This window comes from Cucurbita pepo, chromosome LG07 (genome assembly GCF_002806865.2).
Source record: "Cucurbita pepo subsp. pepo cultivar mu-cu-16 chromosome LG07, ASM280686v2, whole genome shotgun sequence".
Classification (NCBI taxonomy): domain Eukaryota; kingdom Viridiplantae; phylum Streptophyta; class Magnoliopsida; order Cucurbitales; family Cucurbitaceae; genus Cucurbita; species Cucurbita pepo.
The window spans coordinates 3,280,675-3,308,224 of NC_036644.1; the positions used below are offsets into that span (position 1 = coordinate 3,280,675).

Genomic DNA, 27,550 nt, shown 5'->3' on the forward strand with positions numbered 1-27,550 from the left:
CATCCAAACATCTATCCATCTGCGAACTACTGAGATATTAACCCTTCCGTGTCCATGTCATGTCATTTTTAAATATCATGTCAGATGACCCTATATTTCAACCTTCGGCTCAACGGCTCAAGGGATGAGCCACATTATCAAAACACTCATGCCACCAACACTCTTTCAGAACCTATTTTCAAATGAAGATGCCCAAACCACTAAACAACTTCGAAACCAAATCTCAAATAGTAATATAGAAGGAACATTTAGTGACTTCAACTTAAACCAATAAAATAAGTAAGCCTACGAGTGGAATGCCTTCGGACTACCTTGGATGAATTGTATGATGTATGTCTAACACGTAACTTGTGGCTTATTTACGCTTTATTATTTGTGATATGATATGCTTTTGATCTATTTTAATGCATGCATTTTTAGTGTATTGACTCATGCATCTTATGATACTATGACCATGTTATTGAAAGTATGGAAGTATGATGTGCATCATGATCACGTACCATGATTCAAAATTCGGGACCTAATGTATTTTGTATATCACAAGTACGAGTTACTTCCTTAGTATGTTATGTTCTGATAGTTACACCATATCATGATACAGACTCATTTATTTTTGTTTGTTTTCATAGCAGGGTGAGCGAGCCCTAACATGTAGCTAGATTAAGGTTAAGTATACGATCACACTAGTGGATTCAAACGCACAACCCTACCCAAAAAAAAAATTAGAGATCATTATAACCTGTTTAGTTAAAGTTTTCTATTATTATCTATAGGATAGGAGGATGATTAAAACAGACAAACACTTGCAAACCACATATATTCATAGAAAGTTAAATGATACTAAAAATAGTATTAAATTTGAGTATAAAGGAAAAGGATCACAAACGTAGAGAGGCGAAGGCAAGGATTAGCCAACAAATAACGAGCTATCGAAGTTGGAGAGGTAGAGTGTTGAATGTGCAAATAGTTGTTCGGTGTCTATCTGCACACATACAAGGGATCAAAATGGCTTTGTTGAGATTGGCAATTTGGGTATGTACGATGTTATTTTACCCTTCTCTTTTAGGGGCTACTTCTCCCAAGAACATATTCATTCTCGCTGGTCAGAGCAATATGGCCGGTCGAGGTGGGGTTGAGAAAGATCACACAGGACAACTTGTGTGGGATGGGTATATCCCACCAGAGGCTCAATCTGACCCAACAATCTTACGATTTAGCCCTGAAGGTCAATGGGAGATAGCACTAGAACCTGTCCATGACGGGATCGATATCAACAAGACAGTTGGGGTTGGTTCAGCAATAGTATTTGCTCGCCAACTACAAGCGAAATCTAAGTCAAAGGCGGGCGTTGTGGGTTTAGTGCCTTGTGCTAGAGGTGGCACTTTGATTGAAGAGTGGATTAAAAATCCGAACAATCCTAAAGCAACCTTCTACCAAAATTTCATTGAACGAATCAAAGCATCAGAAAAAGATGGTGGGGTTGTACGTGCTCTTATCTGGTTGCAAGGTGAAAGTGATGCGGCTGCGAGTGACACTGCTCGTAGATATAAAGACAACTTAAAGAAATTCTTTATGGACATCCGCAATGACATAAAACCTAGATTTTTACCTATCATTCTTGTCAAAATAGCCGTCTATGACACATATATGAAGCACGATACTCATGATTTACCAGCCGTAAGAGCGGCAGAAGATGCCGTCCAAAAGGAGCTACCAGACATAGTGACCATTGACTCCTTAAATTTGGTAAACACGGTCACACATGAAGGGTTTAACCAAGATCATGGTCATTTTAATACCAAGACTCAAATTGCTTTAGGTAAATGGTTGGCTGATACCTACCTTTCCCACTATGGTCAGTTCCTGTGATCTTATTATTTGTCTCTATCGAATTGACTTCTATATTACCTCAATTTATAAAATTATATTTTCATTTTCTTATTAAATTTTTAGATATCTAATATTTCACATCATCTTAAAATTATAGCAGTCCCGAGTTCAAGTTGATTATGTTTTGCCTCTTCCTCGGAGAAAGACGATCAAACAATTCCCAAAAAAAAAATCATATTTACATTTTAATCGTACCAACTGAATATAATATGAGCGTGTAATTTTTTCTGAAAGCAATAACACCATGTACGCCTCAATTGAGTTTCGAGTAGTTTTAATTTGATTTTGAATCTATATTATTCAAATAAATAAATTTTAATTTGCGAACTCTCTAAATTATTAAGTTTGGTGAGATGTGAATTTAATCATATTCAAATAATTTTAAGATGACATTATTTCAAATCTCAAACTTTAATTAATAAAGATGATACATATTCATTTTGAAAAATAATTATATTATTTGATAAAAAGAATGGTTATATATTAAAATATGCTTTATTATTAAAACATTTCTTTATTTTGAAAATAAGTTTAAAAGAATTTAGCCCAATTTTAAAATCTCGTTATGGAATATATATNCAGTTGCTTCTTAATCGTAAAAATCGCTATATTAAATAGGAATATATAAAGTTACAAACCATATTAATTTTGAAAATTGAAAACTAAAAATATTTTTTTAAAAACAAGGTGCTCATATGATTATATTTTTAAATTTTATTTATATTCCATAAAGTGACAAGGGAGATTCTTTTCATAGTTTATTAATGGTGATCTTTTTTTTTTTCCTTAAATTTCATTTATTAAAGTGTTTAAATTATAAACATTGACTTGTGTTTGATTTTTTCAGTTGGATTAGATTGAATCTTTTTTAAAGTGGGAAATTCAGATTTGTTTGTAGGTTGACATTTTTTTTGCTAAGTCAACTCAACCAACTCGAAAATAGGGTTACAATCCGACCCTACTACAAAAACTAGCTTTTGTAATTGAGGTGAATCACCAATCCAATTAACTAGAAATTAATTTCGAACCGAACAATTTTTTAAATTTTATTGGTAAATTTGGATAAAATCCATCATGTTTATATAATTGATTGGCCTGCCTTTTAATTTTTTTTTTTTTTAAAAAAGTATATATATTACCTAAAATGATTTTAATACAAATAATTTGATAAAGTTTAGTTAATTAAATTTAAATTTAAAAGGAATAAATGAGACAAAGAAAAAGGAAAAGAAATGGAAGTTACGTGAAAATGGGAAAGCCGGTGGAGGGGTTTTTGGCAGTTTTATTGAGTGAAGGTTGCAAATTCCAGGTGGCAGTATATAATTGGTTGGTAGCAGAGATTACAGGCTGGACTGACATGATAGCAAAGCAAGGGCGTTGTTCCCGCGATTCTGCTACTCAAGTTTTGTCGTTCTCTTGCCAGCTCAGCAACGCATTGCCATTTGTATATATCCTTTTTTAAAATAATATAAAATAATTATTTCCAAATGCTGTCCAGCCTGTCTTAGTCAAACCCCTCCGCTCCTATTATTCTTATCCTTTTTTCTTTTTAATTAAATAAATAAATAAACCACGTTCGAATTTTAATTTAACGTCCTTTTCCAACGGCTCCCTCTTTCCATTTTTTTAATTAATTTTAATTTTATAATTTTTCAAAATGCGGTTACTTTTTTTTTTTTTTTTTTTAACCATTTAACTGCCATGGTGTATTAGTCTAAATGGGTCCCAGCTACGTCAAAACACGCGCTGTGTTTATTTGACACGTGTCTATAACAGCTGTATGCGATTAACTACATTCCCTCGAAGCATCCTCTACCGGAAACAACCGGCTCAACCGGTCATTCTTATCTCTTCTCATATAAATACCCTTTTTCTTTCTTCACTTTTTCTTCAACAAACAGGGTGAGGCTCCGCCTCCACCGCTTCTCCAAATCCTTCTCTTGTTCTTCTTCTGTACAGATTTTCGTAAGCGTTTCTTTCTTTTTCTTTTTCTTTTTGTGGATTTGAATTTGTTATTTAGTATTGTTAGAATCTTTGTTCGATGGATTCGGTGAGGAAGGATTTGGATCGGATTAAGGGTCCGTGGAGTCCTGAAGAGGATGAATCGTTGAAGAGATTGGTTGAAAGCTACGGACCGAGGAATTGGTCGTTGATTAGTAAGTCGATTCCAGGTCGATCTGGAAAATCCTGCCGTCTCCGGTGGTGTAATCAGCTTTCTCCTCAGGTGGAGCATCGAGCGTTTACTGCTGAAGAGGATGAAGCCATTCTCAAAGCTCATGCCAAATTTGGTAATAAATGGGCCACGATTGCTCGTCTTTTGAACGGCCGTACCGATAACGCGATTAAGAATCACTGGAATTCGACGCTGAAGCGTAAATCCTCTGCTATTGGTGAAGATTTCAACGATCCGCCATTGAAGAGATCCGCTAGCGTTGGTCCGGGTCCTGTCGGGTTTGGATTCAACCCGAGTAGTCCATCCGGATCTGATTTGAGCGATTCGTCTCTATCGCCGCCTGTGTATAGACCTTTAGCTAGAAGCGGTTCGATTGTTAACGATCCTCCCACCTCGCTCTGCCTGTCATTGCCAGGATCGAATTCGACATCCGGATACGGGTCAGATTCGGTGGCGAGCCCGACCCTGAAGATACCCGAGGCAACTCCTCTGGTAGGTACTACAAAGGAATCGGAGGTATTCAGTGCGGAGTTCTTGAGTGCGATGCAGGAGATGATCAAAATCGAAGTGAAGAAATACATGTCTGGGATTGAGGAGAAGGGTTGGAATGTTGTGCAGAGCGAGGCCATCGGAAACGCTGTAGTTAAGCGGATTGGAATAAGCAAGATCGATTAGCAGAAACGCCATAAACTGAACCCCACCCCTCCCATGTTCTACAGAAATCACAATAATTTTGGCAGTGTACAGAGAAGAAGAGCAATGGATGAAGGTGTTTAGCGTTCAAATTCCATACAAGGATGTTGTTCAAAACTTCTTTTAATCTTTGATTTATTGTAGAGAAGAAGAAAACGAAACAATTCTCTTAAACTTCGTTTCAAGTGTTTCAGTCCATTGTCGTTTGTTTTTTAAAAGCTGCAAATACATATAAAATTGATAGCAAATAAAACCCGAATCTATATAAACGATCCGATACCGTGGATGATAACGGAATTTTAAAGCGCACTTAGAACATATTAGATGAAATTACCACATCCGCTAATTTAGGGAATGATCATGGGTTTATAATCAATTAATACTATCTCTACTAGTTGTGGATGCCTTTTAGGGAATCCGCCATTGTGGAGAGTTGTATTCATCTAACATGATATTAATACCCTAAACTTAGCCATGTTAATAGAGGTCATGCCTGCTCGTGACATAAATTAGAGACAATATTTTAGAGAAGCGTAATTGAAAATGACGTCATTAGAAGCTTACTAGTTGGTCTTTGGACTTATCCCAAAATACATTTCAATATATAGTTTTATAAATCATTTTACAATCAATATATATCTCTAAAATTAATCTTACATCAAATTAAATATTCATAAACTTCTATAAACATCTCAATTTACTACTTTTATTATATCATCAATGTGGGGATTCCTGCGGAGTTTGCCGAGATCGATTTCCACGGTTTAATTTTTTTCCATTTATTAGTCTTTTAAAAAATAAGTATTTCGTAAGTTTTCATTTTCTAAAATTGTAAATTAAAAAAGAAAAAAAAATCAAATGAGAGACTTATCATATGATTGTCCAATTGTGGTATTAGTAGAGGATTATGAGTTAATCTTTAATGAGAGACTTATCACTTGCGATGAGGTTCACATACGTATTTTTTAGACTTAGTATGACTAATAATGCACTTAGCAATGCAATACGTACACTATGTGGGTGCGATTAGAGGATATCCAATAGGGTCTCTCTCGTGTCACCTTCTCATTGTCTTACTACTAGGGTCAGGCCGACTACCTTAGTAGTTTATCTGTGGCAAAGAACGTTTCATAATGTATGATAGCAAACTAGATTTGAAAATGAGACAACTTACACTAAAACTAGAATGAAATAACCCAGATTACCCGTGAGTTTAGCAATATCTTGGTCTTATCAAATGGCGGCACGTAATAAATACTTTACTAGGAGCGTGAAAATATAGATAAAAAAAATAAATAATAAAAATAATATATAGTTCATATAAATTAAATTTTCAAGAAACACAAAAGAGGAAATATTAAATAATAATAGAGAATGTAGTAGTTTGGAAAGTGCTTAGGTGTAAAGTTGTGGTGACCTCCTTGCAACAACTTCAATCATTATACCACAAATTGCCTTATTTCTCGATAACGAGGTCTAGATACTTAAATGAATCGAGACCACGTTAAAGATTTAAAGTAATTTTATGTTGGATGACCTTTATGAATTTTCCTGAAATGCATATGAGTGAGGACAAAACATGCTAGAAGAACTCATGTTCGTATGCTGGGAGGAGTAAGTAACGTGATCAGACAAAACATGTTGGAAGAACTCATGTTGGTATGTTGGGAGGAGTAAGTAACGTGACCATGTGACAGAAGATGCAGGGAAAATTTGAACAAATGAGTTCAAATCTATGGTGACTTATCCTCAAGTCCACCGTTAGGGAGAGGTTTCCATACCCTTATAACAAATCCTTAGTTCTCCTCTCCAACCAATGTGAGAGCTTACAATCCATTCCCTTGAGAGGCCAGCGTCCTCGCTCACATACTGTCCAGATTAGCATATATGGTTCATTTTGACCCGTTACATATCATCGTCAACCTCATGATTTTAAACTGCGTCTGTTAGAGAGAGGCTTCCACACATTTATAAGACATGCTTCATTCTCCTTTCGATGTGAGATCTTACATACTCGAACACTAACATTTTATGAATTATTGATAATGAAATGTTAGTTGGATGCACGTAGACTGGCCCGACATATCTCGTTAAAAGTTTGTGGTTGAGTGTAAGGCCTAAAATGAATTATAGAGATGTTAGAAATTGAGAAGATGATAATTGAGTTGGTATGAAGTGGTTGGGAAGGACAAGGAGTACGAATAGGATATGTACCCTCCATCTCTACTCATACACACTAATATAGTTTCCTTTTATCTTCATCCATCTTATCCTATTCAATAATTCATCATAATGGATCGATGTGGTGCAATATTTTAAATTGTTTATCATTCATCGTAAACACAAAATTAGTATAGTTTTAATTAGAACGACGGATTAAAAAATACATTCTCGTTGTAATAAAATCTGTTTTTCTTCGATTCAAGTTAGTCTTTTGTTCATCACTACTTGTATTTTGAGATATGATCCAAAATTCAATCATTAAAGATGGAAAAATTCGAAATTCGAGCACTAAACTATTGATCTCGAGAAAAGCAAACAATGTTTTAGATATGTAAAAGTTATTCTCGTATTGACCCATTTTTCCATCCATCGTCCTTTTTTTTCTTCATTTCGTTCTTAAAAAAAATTCCTCTTTTGGTTGTCAAAATATTGGGCTCTTTTGACATAAAATTGAAAGATGTGCAATGAATTGAATGAATATCCCATTAACATGTTCAAAGTGGTGGTTTCTATTAGAATTATCTCCTTCAATATCTCTCGTTACATTTATTCATATTTTGGTTGTCACGATTTGATTTTCGAAGATTAGAATCTCGGACGGTGACTAAAAAAGAACAACGATTAAAAGCAAATAAAATAAAAATAAAAGATAAAAATACAAGTAAAAAAAACTATAAAACGGAATCCAATTACAAACTGGTGTTGTTCAAATTTATTATAAACGGGAAAATGGGTTCAGGGTACAATTACAAAACAAAATACAAAAGTCTCAAATACAAAGAACGGACGCCCCACCTCGACCAGCAACTTGTGGACACCTAAAAAAAAGAGGAAAAACGAACGAATGTAAAATACTCAATAAACAACCTACTTTTAAGTTCTCACTACATCTTTAACCTAGGTGATATCTACAAACTTTTATCTAGGCTCTAGGAAGTTCGGGCTTAGTCTTTAGAACTATCTAAATTCTTAGGTGCCTCAAAGTTCCAAAAAGGTTTCTAGTTGCTCACCAACTCATTATAGATTCAAAAGAGGTGGTTCACCCATTTCTAACGTCGTAGGTCTAGTTGGCGACAAATCTCATCTCTAGAGTAAACTAATTTTCTGTTCTTAGATTTAGGTATCTTGCTTTGCTTACGCAGTGAATAACCGGCATCCCGGGTTGAGGTGCTACTTTATAAAGTATTATTAGGACAATATGGTACCTATTAATCTCAACATCATATATGGAAGGTTAGTTGGTACACTCTTCCACACAACCATAAAGTAGTAGGGTTTTAATCCACTTAGTTTTTACACCAAAGTTGTAAAGTTTTAATCCATCTTTACAAAATGTATTTTTCTCTTAGTTTTTAATTAACTATAGGAGGAAATAACACGCTCAAATTTGATCTAAAACTAGAAAACTTATCATTATTGACTTACATTAGAGCTCAAATTTGATCTAAAACTAGAAAACTTATCATTATTGACTTACATTAGAACTCCAACTTCCAATCCAACTCAACTCTGACTTCCGTCATGGAATTTGTGCGATTCCGAGAATAACATTGAAACTAAAAATCTAAAATTCTTATCTTCTTCTTGAAGGATTTGAGAGATTCAAAAGCCGAGATTGGTTCTCCAAAGGCCATTGAGCATTTCTTGTGAGGGATTTGCAACCAAAATTCGACTCTAATGGCCTTGTGAAGATCCCTCGTTAGAAAAGGTGGGTCAAAATGACCATTTTACCCCTTCCTAGTTAACTTTGACTTTGATTTTTCTAATTTTTCATTATTTTCATTTATATTTTTATTGAATTCCTGAAATTTTTTTTGCATGTTACAATTTTGTGATTTCCTTTATATGAATTAGGCCGGTTAGATGAACAGGACTCTCCACAATGGTATGATATTGTCTACTTTGAGCTCGTGCTCTCATGGTTTTGCTTTGGACTTTGGGCTTCCCCAAAAGGCCTCATACCAATGGATGGAGAGAGTATTCTTTGATTATAAACCCACTATCATTTCGTAAATTAACCGATGTGGGACTAGTGGGATTTTCATCATCCAACCCCTCCCCTCGAACAAAGTACGTCTCCCCTTAATCAAGGCTCGACCGCTTCCCCAAAAGGCCTCATACTAATGGATGGAGACTATCATTCCCTAAATTAACCGATGTGGGACTAGTGGGATTTTCATCATCCAACACCTCCCCTCGAACAAAGTACATCTCCCCTTAATCAAGGCTCGACTCCTTTTTTTTTTTGGAGTCCTTTGTTCGACATTTGAGGATTGACTAAGTTTAGGGCATAACTCTGATACCATGTTAAATAGTCATTGACTAAGTTTAGGGCATGACTCTGATACAATGTTAAATAGTCATGGCTCTGATACCATGTTAGACAAACACGACTCTCCACAATGGTATGATATTGTCCACTTTGAGCATAAGCTCTCATGACTTTGCTTTAGGCTTCCCCAAAAGGCCTCAAACCAATGGAGAGTGTATTCTTTCATTATAAACCGATAACCATTCCCTAAATTAACCGATGTGGGACACTTTCATCCAACAAGGCCAAGAAAGTACCAAATTGGATCGAGGGCATGCATGACCCAAGAAAAGGCCGAAAATCGCCAGCCTGAATCAATCATTTCATACCCAAACACACACTCTAATATCTACAACGCTTCCCCTTTATTCTCATCACTCACTTTATGATCTCTGCATGTTATTTCCAGATACATACATAATCATAATCAATTCTCTTTAAACGAAACTTCCTTGCATCAACTATGACGCCCAAAAGATGATGAAATTTCACACCAGAAGAACTTCTTCAACAATTATAAATTATATATCAGAAAAAGATACAACCCGCGTGCCGATGGATTGAAGCTGTATGTGATTCATAAAAGTGTGTAATTTTTGCGTCAGATCTTGTGGCGGTGGCCCTGCAAATCAACTTTCTTCCTTTTTCTGACTTTTTCTTCACGTATGAACAACTGGCCTTGTGTTTGGACAAGTCAATGTTCTCTCAGTGGGAAATGAAAGGCAGAGTCAAAGAATTTGGTAGTTTAAATGTATGAACATATTTGGAAGATTCACAAGGAAGGATGAAGCGTTGTTGTGTTGGAGTTTTGGCTGTGATGATACTGTTGGCAATGGTGTTTGTTCATGTGGATTGCAGGGTGCTCACATCGATGGGAGATACTCGGGCTGTGATGGGAATTGGCCGGGAGCATGTCGGGAAAGGTAACGCGACTGGGTTCGTTAGGTTTGGCGATGGTCGGAAGGGAAGATGGGCATTCAAGCATGCTTCTGGACCGAGCAAAAGAGGACCAGGACATTAGTTGAAGACATGATTCAAAGAAACTTCTGACCATTCTTTGTTTGTTGTTGGTTTGTGCATAACAAATGAGTTCTTTGTCTTTCTTTCCTTTTTTACCTCTACAAATGGGTTATATGTACACTTCACTTTCATCTCTGCCTATGCAAATGTATAAACTTTACATGTTTATGGATTGGCTTTCATTTTCTGGTATTAACATTTCGAGAAGGACTCTCCCACACGAGGGAGAGGCCTATAAAGAATGTTTCGTTCCCCTCTCCAACATATGTGGATCTCACAATCCACCCCCTTCGAGGCCCAATGTCCTTACTAACACACAGCCTCGTGTCAACCCCTCTTTGGGGCTCAACCTCCTCGCTGGCACATCGCCCGGTATCTGGCTCTGATACTATTTGTAACGGTCTAAGCCCACCACTAGTAGATATTGTCCTCTTTGGGTTTTTCCTTCCAAGCTTCCCCTCACGGTTTTTAAAACGCGTCTGAAACGGGAAGGTTTCTACACCCTTATAAAAAATGTTTCGTTCTCCTCCCCAACCAATGTGAAATCTCATAATCTACCCACCTTCGAGACCCAGTGTCCTCGCTGGCACTCATTACTCTCTCCAATCAATGTGAGATCTCACAATCCACCTCTTTTCAGGGCCCAGTGAAGCTCTGACGGACTCTATAACAGCCCACAACTACCTGATATTGTCCTCTTTGAACTTTCCCTTTTGAGTTTCCCCTCAAGGTTTTTAAATCGCGTCTACTAAGGAGGAGGTTTTCACACCCTTGTAAAAAATGTTTCATTCTCCTCTCTAACCTATGTGGGAACTCACAATCCACCCACCTTTGGGAGACTCGTTCCTCTCTCGAATCGATATGGAATCTCACAATCCACCTCCCTTCGAGGCCCAGCACCCTCGCTGACACACCTATAACAGTCCACCGCTAGTAGAAATTGTCCTCTCTGAAATTTCTCTTCCAAGCTTCCCTCAAGATTTTTAAAACATCATGTGCTAGTGGAAGGTTTCCACACCCTTCTAAAGAATACTTCATTCTCTTCCCCAAATGATGATGTGAGATCTCATAGACTCATTCACTTCGGAGAAATTACAAACTATCTTCGACACAAATTCTTAGTCAATGATGAATGAGACTACACAATATTCAAAGGGTTTAGGTGCTTTGTTGGGCTAACAACTAATTAGAGTTCTAGAGAGACAAGTCCTAGCTAATGGAGGAACAATGGAAGGATTCCAATTCCAAGAAAACGAAGAATATTCAAGCCACATGAAATTAACCAATGAAGAAATCTCTAGGCAAAAAAACGCTTCCATTTTTCAATGCATTTAAGACCATAGAACACAAGAAGAACAAATAATGAACAAGCAGATCTCCAGTAAAAGAAGCTCAAACAGGGCAATAAAATTAAGACCAAACAGATAGATATTCAAGTTTCAGTTTCAAAAGTTAGGTTTACCGCCTCAAGCATCCGCTTACTGATCTGCTTAGAGTAGAGACCTGGAGAATGTCGATGCCGTCGTCCATGGTGGCAGGGGAGCCATTGGTAATGGCATACGCCTCCTCCTCGATGCTTAGCGCGACAAAAGCAGCTTCGTCCGCTGGAACATGGAAGGGGAGGAAAGGGTTTCGATCAGACGGCTGATAACGGCGTCGCGAGTGCCCTGCGTTGATGGCCATATGCTGTTAAGAATATTTAACGTAGATATTTACTTTTTTATATTAAAGTCAAATATATTGTATTTATTTTTTTATTATTTTTTCTATGTTATTTGTAATATACCGTAAATGATTATAAACAGAGAATTTTTACTAACTAAAATTCTTAATTAATAATATCTTATTATATGTTCTAAAAATACTTTTTAAAATTTTTAAATTATTTTAAGTTTTATTGAGATAATTGTTGTAGTCCGCTTGTAATTTGTATAGAACGAATAATTATCTTTAGAATAATATTTCGTAAGCTTACTCCTCAACTACTAATTGACTATATCATAAGTACTTGAGGTTGTGCGCTCGTTTGTGGTAAATACAGTTTATAACTTTTATTGTTCGATCTGTTTGCTTCTTGAGTAAGGAAATTATTATTATAATAGTGTCCGTATGATTATTATATTATAGTTATTGTAGCAATTTAAGTATAATTAGTTGACTAGGGCTACTAAATTTTTGCATACGTGGTTGGGAGAAAGAATATTTGTTAGGCAATGCTTGAATATTCTGATACTTAAGTTAGTGACGTGGTCGGAATAGTGAAAGAGTTGAATATATGTAAAATTGTGTATTTTTATGTTGCGCTAGACTTCCATTTACACTACTTTCACTTTATAAAAGTGTTGTATCGAAAGCATCATTCCTTATTATTCATCACTTAATCCAATCCTATCTATGTACGGGTCAATCTAATCTAACCCTGCTATTTTCCACGGTAATTATGATTGATTGGCAAAGAGGCGAAGAAATAGATTCATCATTCAAATCACTTCAAGAACGATTAATCAGCGCCCCCTTTCTTTTGGGTATGCAGGTACTGAAAGCACTCCAGTCCAGTCGCCTCCTCGGAGTAGTCTTCGGAGTCGTACACTCATCTATATGGTGGGATTGGTGCCCATTTTACACGATCATTTGATTATATCTTGATGGGCTGGAGTGAACCGAGGTTTGTTAGCTAGCTTTGAGTAAGGTCCTTAATAAATATAGTACTTCAATTAATTTTCCTCAGCTAAAATGTGGAAGAAGGTTGCTTCTAAAATGGTAAAAAAGAAACATTGATAATTCTCTTATATGAAAATGACAGTACATAAATTCTATTCTTACAAGAGCTACTCCAAACTTATGAACAAGACAAAACATTGCCAACTGACAAACGTTGTTCCTATTCTAACAATAAAATTGTTCCAAAAGCCTCCTAGCCCAATTATCGATTCAAATTTACCTAACATAAGATTGGTCTAAGCAAAACACGCTTAACCATAAAGTTCTTATGATTGAGCCACCGAAAAAGTAGATGCACCTTTTTTGACATGATTTTGATTCATTTATGTACCCATCCTTTACTTGTGTCACACCAAATTTATAATTCAACTTGAGAAATTCACTATGCTCACATGACTTTTAAAGCAAAAAAAACACACGTCCTACTCTAAAAGAAAAAAAAAAACTTAATTCATCATTAATTATATGGCCGAACATTAACAAATTCATTTGGTAGATATATGGACTAAATTATTAATGTATCATTGTAACAATAGCACATATATTATCTAGATTCGTTATTTAATATTTGATACATGAAATGGCCATGGAATATGCTCCAAAGTTCCGTATAAGAACCACCTATGTAAAAATTAAAAAAAAAATACATTTCTTCCTTCCCAAAATTAAAAATAAAAAAATAAAAAAAATAAAAAAAATAAAAAGGGTTAGATTTGAGGAAAAAAAACTAATTATCTCAAAATCAATCACTTAAAGTAAAGAAAATAAAACTAAAGTAGATGACTAATTATCAAACAAACCTCATCCTATCTCATAAAATTGTAACTTTCCATTATCTTCCAAAGAAGTGAAACATCCAGCTGCCTTATCTCATAAGACAAGCCACAGCCACACTTGACACCATACCAGATTACACAATCGCCGTAAAAACTAATCACATAAAAGCTTCTTGTATGATCGAACAGGCAGGCAGCCAGGCAGGCAGCCATCCAAAGACAACCAAAATGTTGTTACATATATATAATATAAAAGTATGAAGATTTTGTTTATATATACCGATGAAAGGAGAAAGAAAAAGAAGAGAAAAGGGGAAGAAAACTCAACGATTGTGGAGTGGATCTGAAGCATTTGGAACCTTCCTCTTACTGGACATGAACACATGGAATGGCCTCATCCTACGTTGCTCTTTCATTTGTCTGTTGCCGTCTTTGGTTGCTTGGCTTGGTAGCTTCACGGTATTGGTATTGGCTTCCCCATTAATGTCGCCTGAGAGGAGCAGCAGCAGCAGCAAGGCCACCGCCATGAACGGCAGCTTGAAGAACCGCATGGAAAGAGAGGCAGAAGGGAAAAGGCGAGTGGGTTTGTCTGTTGGGCAGTGAAGGAAGAGAAAAAGGGGTATAAAATGAAATCATGGGCTATGAAATCGAGACGGGGAGTTGAGTAGTTGTAGTGTGGATTTGGCGCTATTCTGGTTCACGGGACTAATAATTTAATTTAACTTTTCTTAATTAATTAGTAATAAGAACAGAAAATGCTGGATATTTAAATGCCTATATCATTTTGTGTTTCCCACTCTTCACTCTTTCTAAAAAGTAAATTCTTTTTTTTTATGCCTTTTAATTATGTTTGTTTTGTAAAGATCTTCACTTATTTAGTCTTGAAATAAGTTTTAAATAATTGCGTATTTTTAAATATTTCATGTCACTTCGTATAATTTGTGACTCGAATCTCTCCAGAGTTGTTACATGTTGAGGTTTGGCGCATGGGTTGTGTTTTAGTAAAGTTCAATTATCTGATTTATAATTGGTTTGATTTGGACCAATTCAATGGTTCGACTTTTGTTCAATTTAGTTTTTCACCACTTTCACTATTTTCTGCGGTTTGTATCTGGTTCGGAAGGTATTTCGCTAGTTTTCAAATTAATTTGACTGGTTCTTCAATCCAAGTGTGTTTTCTCTTCGATTCACGCTTTATTTTGATGAGTTTACTTCAATTTTGTTCAGCTTAACATTACTTTTGGGCATTCGGGCATTCTGAATGAGATTTGTGTGTATCAAGTTCAATGATTGTATGTAGTGATTCTGGTGATGAAGTTTGGCCTCTTTTGAGTTTGGTTAGGTCAGTCATAAGCTAGAGAAAAGAATATATTTGTGGGAATCAACATTATTGAAGTGATTTTCCTATTGGATGCTCTTATTGAACGTTAGTTAGATATATATATATATATATATATATATGCTTTGTTTGTTTTGTGATTGTTGAGATGATTGTTTCTAATGTTTCGGACAAATCCCTGCATTTGGTCTATTTTACCTTAAATTTTTATGTGTATGCATGCATATCTAAATACTTTTATACTCATTTTTTCAAAACTAAGTCAAGGTAAAGGTGTAATGAGGAGCGTAACGAGGAAGGTTGTTAGTTGTGTAATGGGTCTATGTCTTCTTGTTTTTATATTAAGTTTTCATGCGTTTAAAACTTTGCACCGGTTCCATAGTACTTGTTGTGATTTATGTTGGAGATATTTTATTTTAGACTTTGTATCTTCATTTGTTTTTAAAAACGGTACTGGTAAAAAACTATATTTTATTTTGTTCGAATTGTCTTATTTGATAGTACTTAAAATTTCTTTCCAACTTTTAAATCACAAAAGTCGCATGTGGTCGACCTATGCTTCAAAAACCGGGTCGTTACACGGCAGATCCAACTTTTTAGCACATTTTATGTTAAACTATGTTTGGAGGACAATATGATTTTCTAAGCTCAAGGAGAAACTTTTGGAGGAGGTATTAGGTTAGCCTTTTTGTAAGCTTTTGATGAAATAGAAAAGGAAGAGAAGTAACAACATAGTATATTGGTATTATTGGGTGTTGTGCAAATGCTTTTCTTCAGCCGTCCTTCAAGTGGGCAAATCTTGTCGGATGGCAGTGGGCAGTGGGTTTAAATTTGTTTGCATTTTCAAGGGCCCCTAAGAAATGCGGACACAAATCTTCCCTTTTTCTTATCTATCTTTAATTTGGGCATTGCTTAAAGCAGACGTTTTTGAGTGGTCAAATCCACGCCTAAAACGTACTACAATCTCCCAATTTCCTCTCCTTTCCTTCTTACAACACAATTAATCTCCTTTTGCTTTCTGTGTTAAAGTGGATTCCCTCATCTATCTATCCCAACCTCTGGTTTATTTCAGATGCTTAGGGGTGGATTAGACTTGGATTCGGTAACCCTTTTGGACCCAACTTTTTAACACTTCCAGCTCTAACTCTTCCATCCAATTACAAAGTAGTTGGTTTGAGTCTCAAGCAAAGAGACTTTGTAATAGTATGACGACTAACGATCAGACTTCTTTATATACTCACAATGGTATGATATTATTTGGTTCGAACTTTGAATCAACTTAATTCTTAACGAAAGAAAGAAGAAAGCTCAAAAAAGAATACACCGAAATACCTGATTATGTGGTAATTGTATTCAATTGTAGAACACCTTTCCGTATCCTTTCATCGTTATTGAAGGACCTGCATACAAGTAAAGTTGGCTATCAGTCTCGATATGTTTTGTCTAAGCGTGAAAGATAAGAGAGTTATGGTACTGATATTGTGGCTCTTGAACCAACTAAGTTACATAAGTGTAAGATCCCACATCAGTTGGGGAGGAGGTCTTCCCACATAAGTGTGAAGACCTCCCCTAGCAAACACGTTTTAAAAACTTTGAGGGGAAGCCCGAAAGGGAAAATCCAAAAGAACAATATCTACTAGCAGTGGGCTTGAGCTTAAACTGTTGCAATAACTCGGAGAGAAAAAACTATTTTGTTAATAAAAGATTAACAATGCAAATCATGTTTTCATTAATTACAATGAAACTTGGTCTAAAAGGGAGGAAAAAAGAGTTCATATCATAAGAATGTAAACTAAGTTCAGTGTTTGAAAAGGAAGAAATAGAAACAGAAAAAAGTACAAAAGGAAGGCATGCTCACAAATGGTCGCTTTTCCTCAATCCTAAATCCTAAATCTTAATTAACAAACAATCCTAAATCCTAAATCTTAATTAACAAACTAGATCGCGGACATTAGTGCTTCACTTCACTCATCACATTAAAAAGATTGCTTATTATATCTAACCCCTTCTGAGGAGCTTCATAGCTGGGAGAGAGAGCTTTCATTCCACCATGTGTCATGATCCTAATGGGTCATAGGTTAAGTTTGAATAATCATAATTGCAGAAATCCACCGTAATAGCTCTCAAGCTCACCGCTAGTAGATATTGTCCACTTTGGCTCATTACGTAACACCGTCAGCCTCACAATTTTAAAACTTGTTTGCTAAGAAGAAGTTTTCACACCCTTATAAAAATGTTTTGTTTCCCTCTACGACCGATGTAGAATCTCACAATCCGCCCCTTTGTGTTGGGATATAGAACCTGATGCCTAGATCTGGTAAAGATATATTTAGAGATATTTAGTAAATATTGGTAGAGATATATTTGGAAGATATTTCGATTGGATATATTTGAAAGATATTTTGTAAAGATATATATGGTAGATATTTGGTAAAGATTTGATAGGAATATTGGTTGGATTATATGGTTTAAATCTTTGGAAGCTATATTTAGTAAATTGAAACCATATATACGAGAGTGTTCTAAAGATGTACTTCTCTTCCTTCCCTATATTCTCTTTATTGTACATGCTTTGAAGTCATCAATATAAAATATTTAGCCAATATTCCTCCTTGTATTTTCTCTCTCTTATTCTTTGTGTTCATCTTGATCGAGTGTGTGCATTGTTGAGTGATCCTAACAATTGGTATCAGAGCTAACAACTGGTGTCGATCCTAACACTTGGGGGCCCAACGTCATCGCTGACACACCGCCCGATGTCTAACTCTAATTCCGTTTGTAACAACCCAAGTCACCGCTAGTAGATATTGTCCGCATTAGCCTATTACGTATCGCCGTCAAACTCACGATTTTAAAACGTGTCTACTAGGGAGAGGTATCCACACCCTTATAAATAAAGTTTCTTTCCTCTCCAACCGATTTGGTATCTCACATATGTATACTCGAAAGCCAATCCCTTCTTTAGTTGATTAATCATGTATGTTGCTAAGAACTGTGTGACACAATCTTAACTAAAGTTTCCTTCCAGGTTAAGCTTAAATTTAAGAAGTCTAAAGTTGTATAACATGTACAAGTTTTGATTTCAACTTCAAGAATTGAAAATTTTTAAACATTAAAACAAAACTGAAACAAACTACAACGATCACACATAGCCAAATAAATTCTATAAACAGATATAACACCAGCAGCGAGATGAAAGATTGGAAAATTATAGTATTCAAGATTTAAACCTGAAATTGGAGTTGGAAAAACTAAAAATTGAAACCAGATTCATGGTTAAGGGTTTTCACACAAACAAGACAATTATTTATACAGAAGAAATTTCACCTGTTCCAGGCAGATATCACTAGGTCGTTGAATCTCCTCAATTGCATGCTTTGATTTTGATCTGAAATAAAAGAAAGCTAAAATTGTCTTCCTGAATGGTTAGTTGGATAAGTTGTATACATGACAGAACCATCGAGTTTTTCATTCAACTAGAAATAAAGGAAGAGGTGCATCAAAATGATCTCGTCATGGCTAAAGACAACCTTTGAGACAGTGATACAAAAGAGATTATACTTTTGCTATAAGCAAAGGCTTTGAAACGTCACATGATAGTTGTGTTTACTAAAAGATAATTACTGGCATGTAATAACATTTCCCAAGCACACTGATGAACATTTATAACATGAAGTTTGTTTGGTTCCAATTGCAAGTTTAAGATCCCATTTGAATATTGCATACAAGATGAAAGATTTGGGATTGACAGAACAGATAAATTCTAAGTTTGCAAATCACAAGAACTATATCCAAGACTATTGAACAGGTTTGAACTGGAGCTTGGCCAAGGAGCATTCACCAAAGAACTTACATGAGATACTAGAGATGAAAGTAACATACCTTATTCAACTGTAGTCGGATGCTTGATAAACATGAAGGTCAGAAAATGAGCAGATTCAACACATCTTCAATATGGTTAATAGATTTTTAGCTCAACATAGGAAAATGCATTTGAAATTTATAGTGGTCTCGTCACTTCAGCTAAGCTCCAGAGGAAGCTTCCTTCAATTGGATATCCTCCCAGAATCATCTCTTATTTTACTTTCATTTTACTACTGGTGTGGTCTTTTGTACCAATCTAATGTGATGGGTTTTTTTTATAAGGATTGAAGCTCAAACATTCATCAAATCCTTTATGATCCATTTCTTCCATCAAAAGCAAAGATTCATCAGATTAATGCATCTTTGAAGATAAGTTCCTTGGTTGAATAGATCATATTGAACTTACGAATATCAAAGCTTCTTGTTGTTCTTTTTAAACTCTAATAGTTCTCTGATATACATTCAACCAGCAGGCTTTTTTGTAGGATGTTTTATAATGTGTTTTCCTAGACTTGGCTGCTTTGTCCTTGCGAAAATTTGAGTTTCTTGTTCAGAAAATATAGAAGGCCATGGATGCAATCTTTTCTGTTATTCATATGGTAGTAACTTCCAATTTACAGGTACAAAGGAGTACAAAATGGCCAACTGGTCAAAATAATAAACATATTTCAACTAATATGAACATAGACCCTAATCTTTGAGGTACCAAAATCACCAGTCTGGTTGAGAGCTGAACCCAAATTTTCTTCCCAAATAGCAGAGTGTTAAAATCATGTCTTCATTAGACACCAAGATATCCAATCCGATCCTCTCTAGTCAACTAAATTAGCAAGTAAACTAGATCAAAGACCCTTGTGTCAATCTAAGCTTCTTCAAAATAGGAAAACGGTATCTCAGGGGGTGAAGGCATCATTGCAACACATTTGAACTGTTCCAATCAGAAACATAAACATTAGCATCTTAAACTATCGGCTCTATGTAACTATAGTGGATGAAGTTTCTTACCATATGCAACTTGTATTTCTCTCTCACAGCAATCAGAGACCCTCCTCTTCTGGCCATGTACAAATCATGTAACAAAAGCACAGACGACCTCAAATCAGCTGGCTTGTAGCCTGTGTATTGTTGTATGTTTGAACCCTGCAATTCGCGCATATATTAGCAAATTACTTTCAAGCTCATAGCTACATAAACAAGGGTCTGAAACAAGCTATTACCCAAGGATGCAGCTTTGGGCGCATGATGAATTTTGCAAGAAACACAGCTGAAGCAGCAACCAAAGAAGGCAAGAACTTAACAAAATTATAGTCCAGTAGGCTAAGCTCAGCAAGGTAATGACCCAGGAATTCCAATTGCAGACTTGGTGTCTGTTCAGAGCATAAAGGATATCATTAGCAAACAGGAAACTCTAAGCTGATCCAATGTTCAAGCATGATAAAGTGAATAAATATATAAAGAACAGGGCCTACTTTGAAATCTTCTTGAGCAATATTAGTGAACCTCCTGTAGACAAAATAAAGAAGCCAGAACAAACGAGTCAATACAAAAAGCACAGATCAGATTCCAATAAACAGGAAGAATTGCAGTTAAATTACACTTGCCTTAAGAATGTCTTGGCAGTAGGATTTCCCATTTCAAAGTTCAAAGACTTAAGTATATCAGCCTCCATTTTCACAACCTTACAACATAACAAAATCATGTCTCAGAATTGCATATCCAGCAACAAGAACTAGATTTATGATTTTTGAGTTAAGAAGGGAAATATTCACCTCATCCCTTCTGTAAGTATTATCTGTTATGTAGCAGAAATCTTCCACATGTGGAGGAGTGATCTCTTCATACTTCCTGTTTGATCAAACAAATTCAAGAATTAGGCCTTCAGAGCTTATGATCTAACATTAACAACTTCAATATTGATGAACTTACGAGGCGATCAGCATTGAAGATACGCCCAACAATTGAAGCCTTTGCCTACTGAGGATGTTCATTGATAGGTATCTATCGATGTAAGAGATGGATAGATACAGAGAATCGGGGCCGAGTTTGTATTCCTCAGCAACCTCAACCATCCAATCAACCAAAACCCCTCTCATATTGGCACTTACATCCGTCTGGATCTTCTCTATGTAATTAGGAATCGGCCTTCTTTTCGGTTCCGCCTGAAGAGGATCATCACATGAGAAACAACCAAGATCACGAAAACAAAATACACCAAATTCCAAAATCAGAATCCATTTGCACGAGCAAGGTGATTAGTTAGAGAAGAATCTTACCTCCATTTTGCGAAGATAAGAATAGATATCCGATGAATAAGGCCCCTTCATCTCAGGATCGTCCAAGATATCATCAATACTCAACGTCGGTTCATTATCTTCAACAACAACCGTCTTGATCGTCGGAGCAACACCAACCTTACATCTCTTTTTAGGCTTGCATTTGGTAATCTGAGATTTGGCCCTTCTCTTCTGCGGCAGTGAGCCAGTAACGTTCTGAATATTCGAAAGCTCTCCAAGAACCACCCGCTTTTTAGTGACGGGTTGATCCTCGGGCATGGAAGCCATGGCAGCTCTCTTCTTGGAAGCACGAGTAACACGGACAGAGTTCTGAGTCTCAGCCATTTGATCCTGAACTCAATCGACCTTTCACTGGATCGGAAATTGGAAAGGAAATCGAGAGAGATGGAAGGAGCGAAGGGTGAGATGGAGAAGGAGGTGTGAGGGGGGGACTTTGTAGGGAGGGGAAAAGAATCGAGGAACAAGAAGACCGCCATTTTTTGGGAGAGGATTTGAAAGTGAAAACGCAGAAAAATGGATTTGGCGGTACGAAGATGGCGAGCCAATTTGCATCAAATGATTTTGGATTTTGGGGTTTGAAAAGTTTTGATTTTAATGTTTGGGGATTTTGGTGTTTTCCCGGCTTTTCTATGTTTCCATGGATTGGGTTTCGGCGCTCCCAATTTGGCCTTCAAAATGGCGCTAAGTTTTATAAAATTTTGTTTCTTATTCTATTTAATTTTTACTTCTATCCAATACTCCAAATAAATTTTTTATTTAACAATATTCATATAATTTATAAAAAATTAAATTCCTCCTAAACCTCGTGGTTTTAAAATGCCTCATACCCTTATGAAAAATGCTTAGTTGCTTCGTTCCCCTCTTCAACCGTTCTGAGACCTCACAATTCACCCCCTTGAGGTCCAGTGTCCTTGTTGACACGTCGTCTGGTGTTTGGCTCTTATATCATTTGTAATAGTCTAAGCTTACCACTAGAAGATATTGTTTATTTTAGCCCAATTACGTATCACCGCCAACCTTACGATTTTAAAACGTGTCTATTAGAAAAAGGTTTCCACATAGTTATAAAGAATGTTTTGTTCCCTTTCAATCGATGCGGGATCTCACATTTTATATATATCTATATATATAGTAATTTGGGAGTAAGATGACTAAGAAAAACTTAAAATTAAAGTTTATACCTATACCAACAAGGTGGAGCTTCATTTTCAGTGGCTCAATCATAAGAACTTCATAATTAAGTATTTAACCTAGAGCAATTCTATATTGGGTGATCTCCTAATAATTTTTCTGGGATGCATGTGAGTGGGGTAAAACATATTAGAATGACTCGCGAGCAAGAAGTAAATAACGTGAGCATGTCACAGGGGATGCAATGGAATGTCAGGGCCATCAGGTATCCAAATCCTGGGCATGAGACGTAACAAATGGTATAAGAGCAATACCTCTCCCAATAAGATGGTCACAGGGGATGTAATGGAATGTCGAGGCCATCAGGTATCCAAATCTTGGGCATGAGACATAACAAATGGTATCAGAGCAATAGTCTCCCAATAAGATGTGGTTTGGGGACGAACCAAGGCAAAAATTGGTGGGTACATGACACCTGAGTCCGAATGAGAGCGATCCTTATGACAATAAGAACTCCATAGTTAAACATATTTTACTTGAAACAATTTTACATTGGGTGATCTCCTATAAATTCTTCTCGGGATCCTGGACATGTATCATTACATCATAGCCAATTATGTAGACACTTGATTCTATACTCCCGTGCGTAAATGCAAGCTTACCTATATCTTTTTTAGTAGAAGTTGTTTCCTTAGACTATCATCACGTGAGAAGAACGACTTTTGATATTAAACCAATCTGTACAAATCTCAAGCGTAACATCTATCGTTCTACAACATACTCTTCGATATCCGACAAATGTAATACATACATACACACAACAAAAGAAAATCTACTTGGTTTTAAGCAAGGAATGTCTAGCATTTTCAAGTCTTGAAAGAGCATCCTTCATCGTAATGCGTGTATTAGCATAATCAGCCGTGCATGAGATGCCAACATCAATGACTTCAATCAAGCACTTCATCATCCTATCTCCACTAATTTGTGAACCTTCGTAATGCGAATGGAAGCCATCTCTTTGCATCAAATCTCTTAAGTAACTGGACTGAACCCATTTGGTTAGATTCTGTTCTCCTCTAAAATCTTCATGGGTCGGACTTTTCCCCGTAAAAAGCTCCAACAAAGTTATCCCGAAACTGTATACATCTCCCGCCACCGTTGCCTTTCTTCCCATGCCGTATTCTGCAACGACAATAAAAATACCTTTAAACTTTGTAATATTACAAGCTCATTGCTAACAGATTGACTTCTTATATGTACTAAAATGACTCATAGAGTATAATAGGGTCCAAGCCCAGCCCATCGCTAATAGATATTTTGTCCGTTATATATTGCAGTCAGTTTCACGGTTTTAAAACGTGTCAATTAAGGAGAGGTTTCATACTCTTGTAATAAATGTTTTGTTTCCCTCTCCAGTGATGTGAGATCTCATAATCCACCCTGTTGAGGGCCAGTTGGCACATCACCTGGTGTATGGTTCTCGATGTGAGATCTCATCGTCCACCTCTTGGGGGCCCGTGAGATCTCATAATCCACCCCTTGAAGACCTAGCAGGTCTCTCGCTTGCATATCGCTCGGTGTTTGGCTCTCAATGTGAGACCTCATAATTCATCCCTTTGGGGCTTAGAGGGCTCCTCGCTGACACATCTTTGGTGTCTGGCTTTAATACCATTTATAACAACTCAAGCCCACGTCTAACAAATATTGTCCAATTAGCTCATTACCTATAGCTGTCAGCCTCGCGATTTTAAAACACATCTGTTAGGGAGAGGTTTTCACACCCTTGTAAGGAATGTTTTGTTTTCCACTCTGTTTTAAAACACATCTGCTAAGGATAGGTTTTCACACGAATGTTTTGTTTTCCACTCGATTTTAAAACACATCTACTACGGAGAGATTTTCACACCTTTACAAGAAATGTTTTGTTTTCCTCTTCAATCAATGTGATAAGACAACAAGCATCCCAATCATTTCTACGAACTTTTCGTCCAACATTTTACCCGAAAAATTCGAACCTCACCCATCACGAGCATAGGGAACTAAAATGATACTTTAACCCAATCGTATAAAAATTTGAATGTGAAAGCACAAACCTGGAGGAATGTAACCAATGGAACCCCTAAGAACATGAGAGTCAGCGATGGAAGAATAAGGGCTCCCTTCATTCTCGATCAACAACCGAGCCAACCCAAAATCCCCAACTTTGGCGGTCATGTCTTCAGCCAAGAGAACATTACAAGGCTTCAAATCACAGTGAACAATGGGCACTTCAGAGCCATGGTGAAGGTACTCCAACACTGAACAAACATCAATGCCAATGTTCAATCGCTCCAAAAACCCCAGCCCACTTCCATCCAAGTGACGTCTCTGCCCATGAATCCACTCCGCCAAGCTTCCATTACTCAAAAACTCATAAACCAGAGCTCTAAAATCCCTTCCTTCAAAGTCTATACTCGAGCACGTCGTAATGAGCTTCACAAGCTTCCGATGCCGCACACTGCGCGAGGCCTCGCACTCCGCAAAAAAGCTCCTAATATACCCAGTTCGTTCAATGTTCAACACCTTGATTGCAACTACGCCCTGTTCTTGATTCAGGTACCCCTTGTAAACTGACCCAAAACTTCCCTTTCCCACTAAATTTTCATGGCTGAAATTTGCTGTGGCGGCTCGAATCTCAGCGTATGAGACTATGTCGTGTTGCCTTTTTAATTCATCTGTTGACAATGGTGGAGTTCTTGGCTTTCTCTTGGTCAGATAAAACCAAGCTCCCATTGTAAAACAGAGTGCTAATGTTGAGAAGACGACTGTTAATGCAATGATTTTGATTCTCTTTTCGTTGTGGGGTTTGTTATTTACACATACCGATGGCAAACAAAGCTTTGGATTTCCTTCTAAATAAACACTTGGGATTCTCTTTAAATCTCCACCTTCAAAAGCTACTCCTTCGAGGTCGTTAAATGAGAGATTCAACAGCTGCAAAGCTGTTCGATTTTGGAGATTCCTAGGAATAGGACCTGTAAGTTTGTTCGAGGAAAGATCCAAAGCTCGCAAGCCCAAAATATTTCCAAGACTACTCGGAATTTGACCTGAAAACTCGTTCTTCGCCATTATCAACACCTCCAAGCTCTTGCAGTCACTGATCGAAGAAGGAATTTCGCCAGAGATCAGATTTTCAGAGATATCAATTTTCTCAACGTTTTCGAGGAGCTTGATTTCTTCAGGTAAATTCCCACTAAGCATATTGTTGGAGAGATTCAAAATCATGCTCAAACTAGGAAAATTTAGAGCCTCTTTGGGTATTCCCCCACTAAGCTTATTGCTCGACAAATCCATTGCAAGCAAGTTTGTGAAGTTTCCAAAAGAATTGGGGATGTCCCCGACAAGGTTGTTTCCCGACAAATCAATATGGTTTAGTTTCCCAAGGCTTCCCAATGAGCTTGGAATTCTACCAAAGAGCTGATTTTGAGCCAAACCCAGTAGTTGTAATTGCTCCAATTGGCCAATTTGAGGTGGGATTTCCCCAGATAGCTTGTTTTTGTTCAAATTCAGCAAAGTTAAGCTCCGAAGATTGCCAATTGAAGATGGAATATTCCCATATATTCGATTCCCTCCCATGTACAATCTTGAGAAGACTTTGGAAAGGTTTCCAATGGATTCAGGAATCACACCTTCTAAGTAGTTTTCATCAGCTGCTATGAAGGTGAGACGAGAGCTGTTGGTCAAAGACGAGATGAAACTAAGCCCATCTCGACCTGAGCTAACGATCTTGTTGTGTCCAATATAATACATTTGAAGATCAGGCAAATTCTCCAATCCTGGTGGGATTGTTCCTTCGAAAAGATTGTGAGCAAACCGTATAATTCTTATTTGGGTCATATTATGCATTGATTCAGGGATTGTTCCTGAAAATCTATTGAAACAGAAGTTGAAGAACAAAAGATTTGGGAGATTATCTCCAAAATCCTTGGGGAGTGTTCCATGGAGACGATTTGCAGCTAAGATCAAAGTAACCAAAGAAGACATGTTGTAAATGCTTGGGGGAACAAAGCCACTGAAATTGTTAATGGATATCACCAAGTTCTTTAAGTTTTGAAGACGACCCAATTCAGAAGGAATCGAACCACCAACTGAATTGGTCCCTAAATTTAAGGTTATGAGAGAAGAAAGGTTCCCAAAAGATGGGGGAATTGTACCGTAGAGATGATTCTGTCCCAAGTTCAAAACTTTAAGCTTTGTTAATCTGCTGAGTTCTTCTGGAATTTGGCTTGTGATTCTGTTGGAAGTCAAGTCAAGAATCTCAAGCTCTGTCATTCCACTCATGTTGGAGGGGAGGGCACCTCTTATGTAATTGAAGCTCATATTAAGAACTTTCAAGCGAGAAAGATTGCTAATTTGAACAGGAATTGGACCTGTTATTTGGTTGTTTTGAAGTTGAAGAGATTTGAGGGACAAAAGATTGCCAATTTGAATATGTACAGACCCTGCAAGCGCCAACCCAGAAAGATCGAGGCCGATGACTCTTTTGCCATCTTTATCGCAGGAAACGCCTGTCCAATTACAAGGCGATGAGTTTTGATTCCATGAAGATAAAGGGTGGTGAAGATGGAGATGATTGAATCCTGACTTGAGGGAGATTAAAGCTTGCTTGTCTGATTCAAGGGTCGAGATGGATGATCCAAGAGAAGCTGCAAAAGCTAAAATGAAAACACAAAAGAAGTGGATCATCTGTGGAGGAGGAGGAGAATCTGCCATTTTGATTGAAGAGGAATACTTGGTATGCATTCTTTGATATTATAACTCTTGTTGTTTGTTTGAAATGTTATCTTTAGACTTTTTTCTATCTGTCACTGTCCTTGAATTTGGTGAGATGAAAATATTGATAATTCAGCATGTTTACACTTCTATGTGCTTATAGTTGTTGAGAAGTCATTTCAATATGAAGAGTGCGCATATCGCTGTCTTTTTCAGTTGGAAGTTTGCTTGTGCTTATGGTTCATGCACCATTGATGGAGTCAAGTTTGTCGTCTAAGAGTATATATAATTGTGAGATCTCACGTTGATTGGAGAGAGGAACGAGTGCCAGCGAGAGCGCTGGGTTCCGAAGGGGGTGGATTA

General features: G+C 36.8%; 4 protein-coding genes and 1 long non-coding RNA gene across 5 annotated transcripts; 2 read left to right on the forward strand and 3 right to left on the reverse strand.

Moving 5' to 3' along the window:
* The first annotated feature begins 1,113 nt into the window (after window positions 1-1,113).
* LOC111798787 (probable carbohydrate esterase At4g34215) lies at window positions 1,114-1,869 on the forward strand. Its single transcript, XM_023682114.1, has one exon. It carries the CDS (start codon window positions 1,114-1,116, stop codon window positions 1,867-1,869), a length of 756 nt encoding a protein of 251 aa, XP_023537882.1.
* A 1,916-nt stretch (window positions 1,870-3,785) lies between these two features.
* LOC111799200 (transcription factor MYB44-like) lies at window positions 3,786-4,954 on the forward strand. Its single transcript, XM_023682640.1, has one exon. The coding sequence runs from the start codon at window positions 3,932-3,934 to the stop codon at window positions 4,736-4,738; it is 807 nt and encodes a 268-aa protein (XP_023538408.1). The 5' UTR covers window positions 3,786-3,931; the 3' UTR covers window positions 4,739-4,954.
* Window positions 4,955-7,638: 2,684 nt separating this feature from the next.
* LOC111798613 lies at window positions 7,639-11,987 on the reverse strand. Its single transcript, XR_002815727.1, has 2 exons — window positions 11,773-11,987; window positions 7,639-7,797 (listed from the first exon to the last, which is right to left on the reverse strand). It is a non-coding gene; the product is annotated as an uncharacterized LOC111798613 (long non-coding RNA).
* A 7,585-nt stretch (window positions 11,988-19,572) lies between these two features.
* Window positions 19,573-21,838, reverse strand: LOC111798614 (putative cyclin-A3-1). The gene is made up of 8 exons (XM_023681860.1): window positions 21,284-21,838; window positions 20,937-21,169; window positions 20,780-20,855; window positions 20,612-20,688; window positions 20,480-20,513; window positions 20,228-20,377; window positions 20,016-20,150; window positions 19,573-19,938 (listed from the first exon to the last, which is right to left on the reverse strand). The coding sequence occupies exons 1-8, from the start codon at window positions 21,626-21,628 to the stop codon at window positions 19,873-19,875; spliced, it is 1,116 nt and encodes a 371-aa protein (XP_023537628.1). The 5' UTR covers window positions 21,629-21,838; the 3' UTR covers window positions 19,573-19,872.
* Window positions 21,839-23,142: 1,304 nt separating this feature from the next.
* LOC111798618 (putative receptor-like protein kinase At3g47110) lies at window positions 23,143-27,481 on the reverse strand. The gene is made up of 2 exons (XM_023681864.1): window positions 24,529-27,481; window positions 23,143-23,617 (listed from the first exon to the last, which is right to left on the reverse strand). Exons 1-2 carry the CDS (start codon window positions 27,215-27,217, stop codon window positions 23,268-23,270), a joined length of 3,039 nt encoding a protein of 1,012 aa, XP_023537632.1. The 5' UTR covers window positions 27,218-27,481; the 3' UTR covers window positions 23,143-23,267.
* Between the last annotated feature and the right edge of the window lie 69 nt (window positions 27,482-27,550).

Bases quoted from the DNA above. Each gene is read 5' to 3' on its own strand.
- LOC111798787 (XM_023682114.1), top strand. From the start codon at position 1,114: ATGGCCGGTCGAGGTGGGGTTGAGAAAGATCACACAGGACAACTTGTG.
- LOC111799200 (XM_023682640.1), top strand. From the start codon at position 3,932: ATGGATTCGGTGAGGAAGGATTTGGATCGGATTAAGGGTCCGTGGAGT.
- LOC111798614 (XM_023681860.1), bottom strand. From the start codon at position 21,628: ATGGCTGAGACTCAGAACTCTGTCCGTGTTACTCGTGCTTCCAAGAAG. The intron at 20,856-20,936 runs GTAAGTTCATCA...TTGATCAAACAG, and splicing joins TCTTCAATGCTGATCGCCTC to GAAGTATGAAGAGATCACTC. The intron at 20,514-20,611 runs GCAAGTGTAATT...TTTTGTCTACAG, and splicing joins ACTGCCAAGACATTCTTAAG to GAGGTTCACTAATATTGCTC.
- LOC111798618 (XM_023681864.1), bottom strand. From the start codon at position 27,217: ATGCATACCAAGTATTCCTCTTCAATCAAAATGGCAGATTCTCCTCCT. The intron at 23,618-24,528 runs GTTTGTGCTTTC...TTGTCGTTGCAG, and splicing joins CATTGGTTACATTCCTCCAG to AATACGGCATGGGAAGAAAG.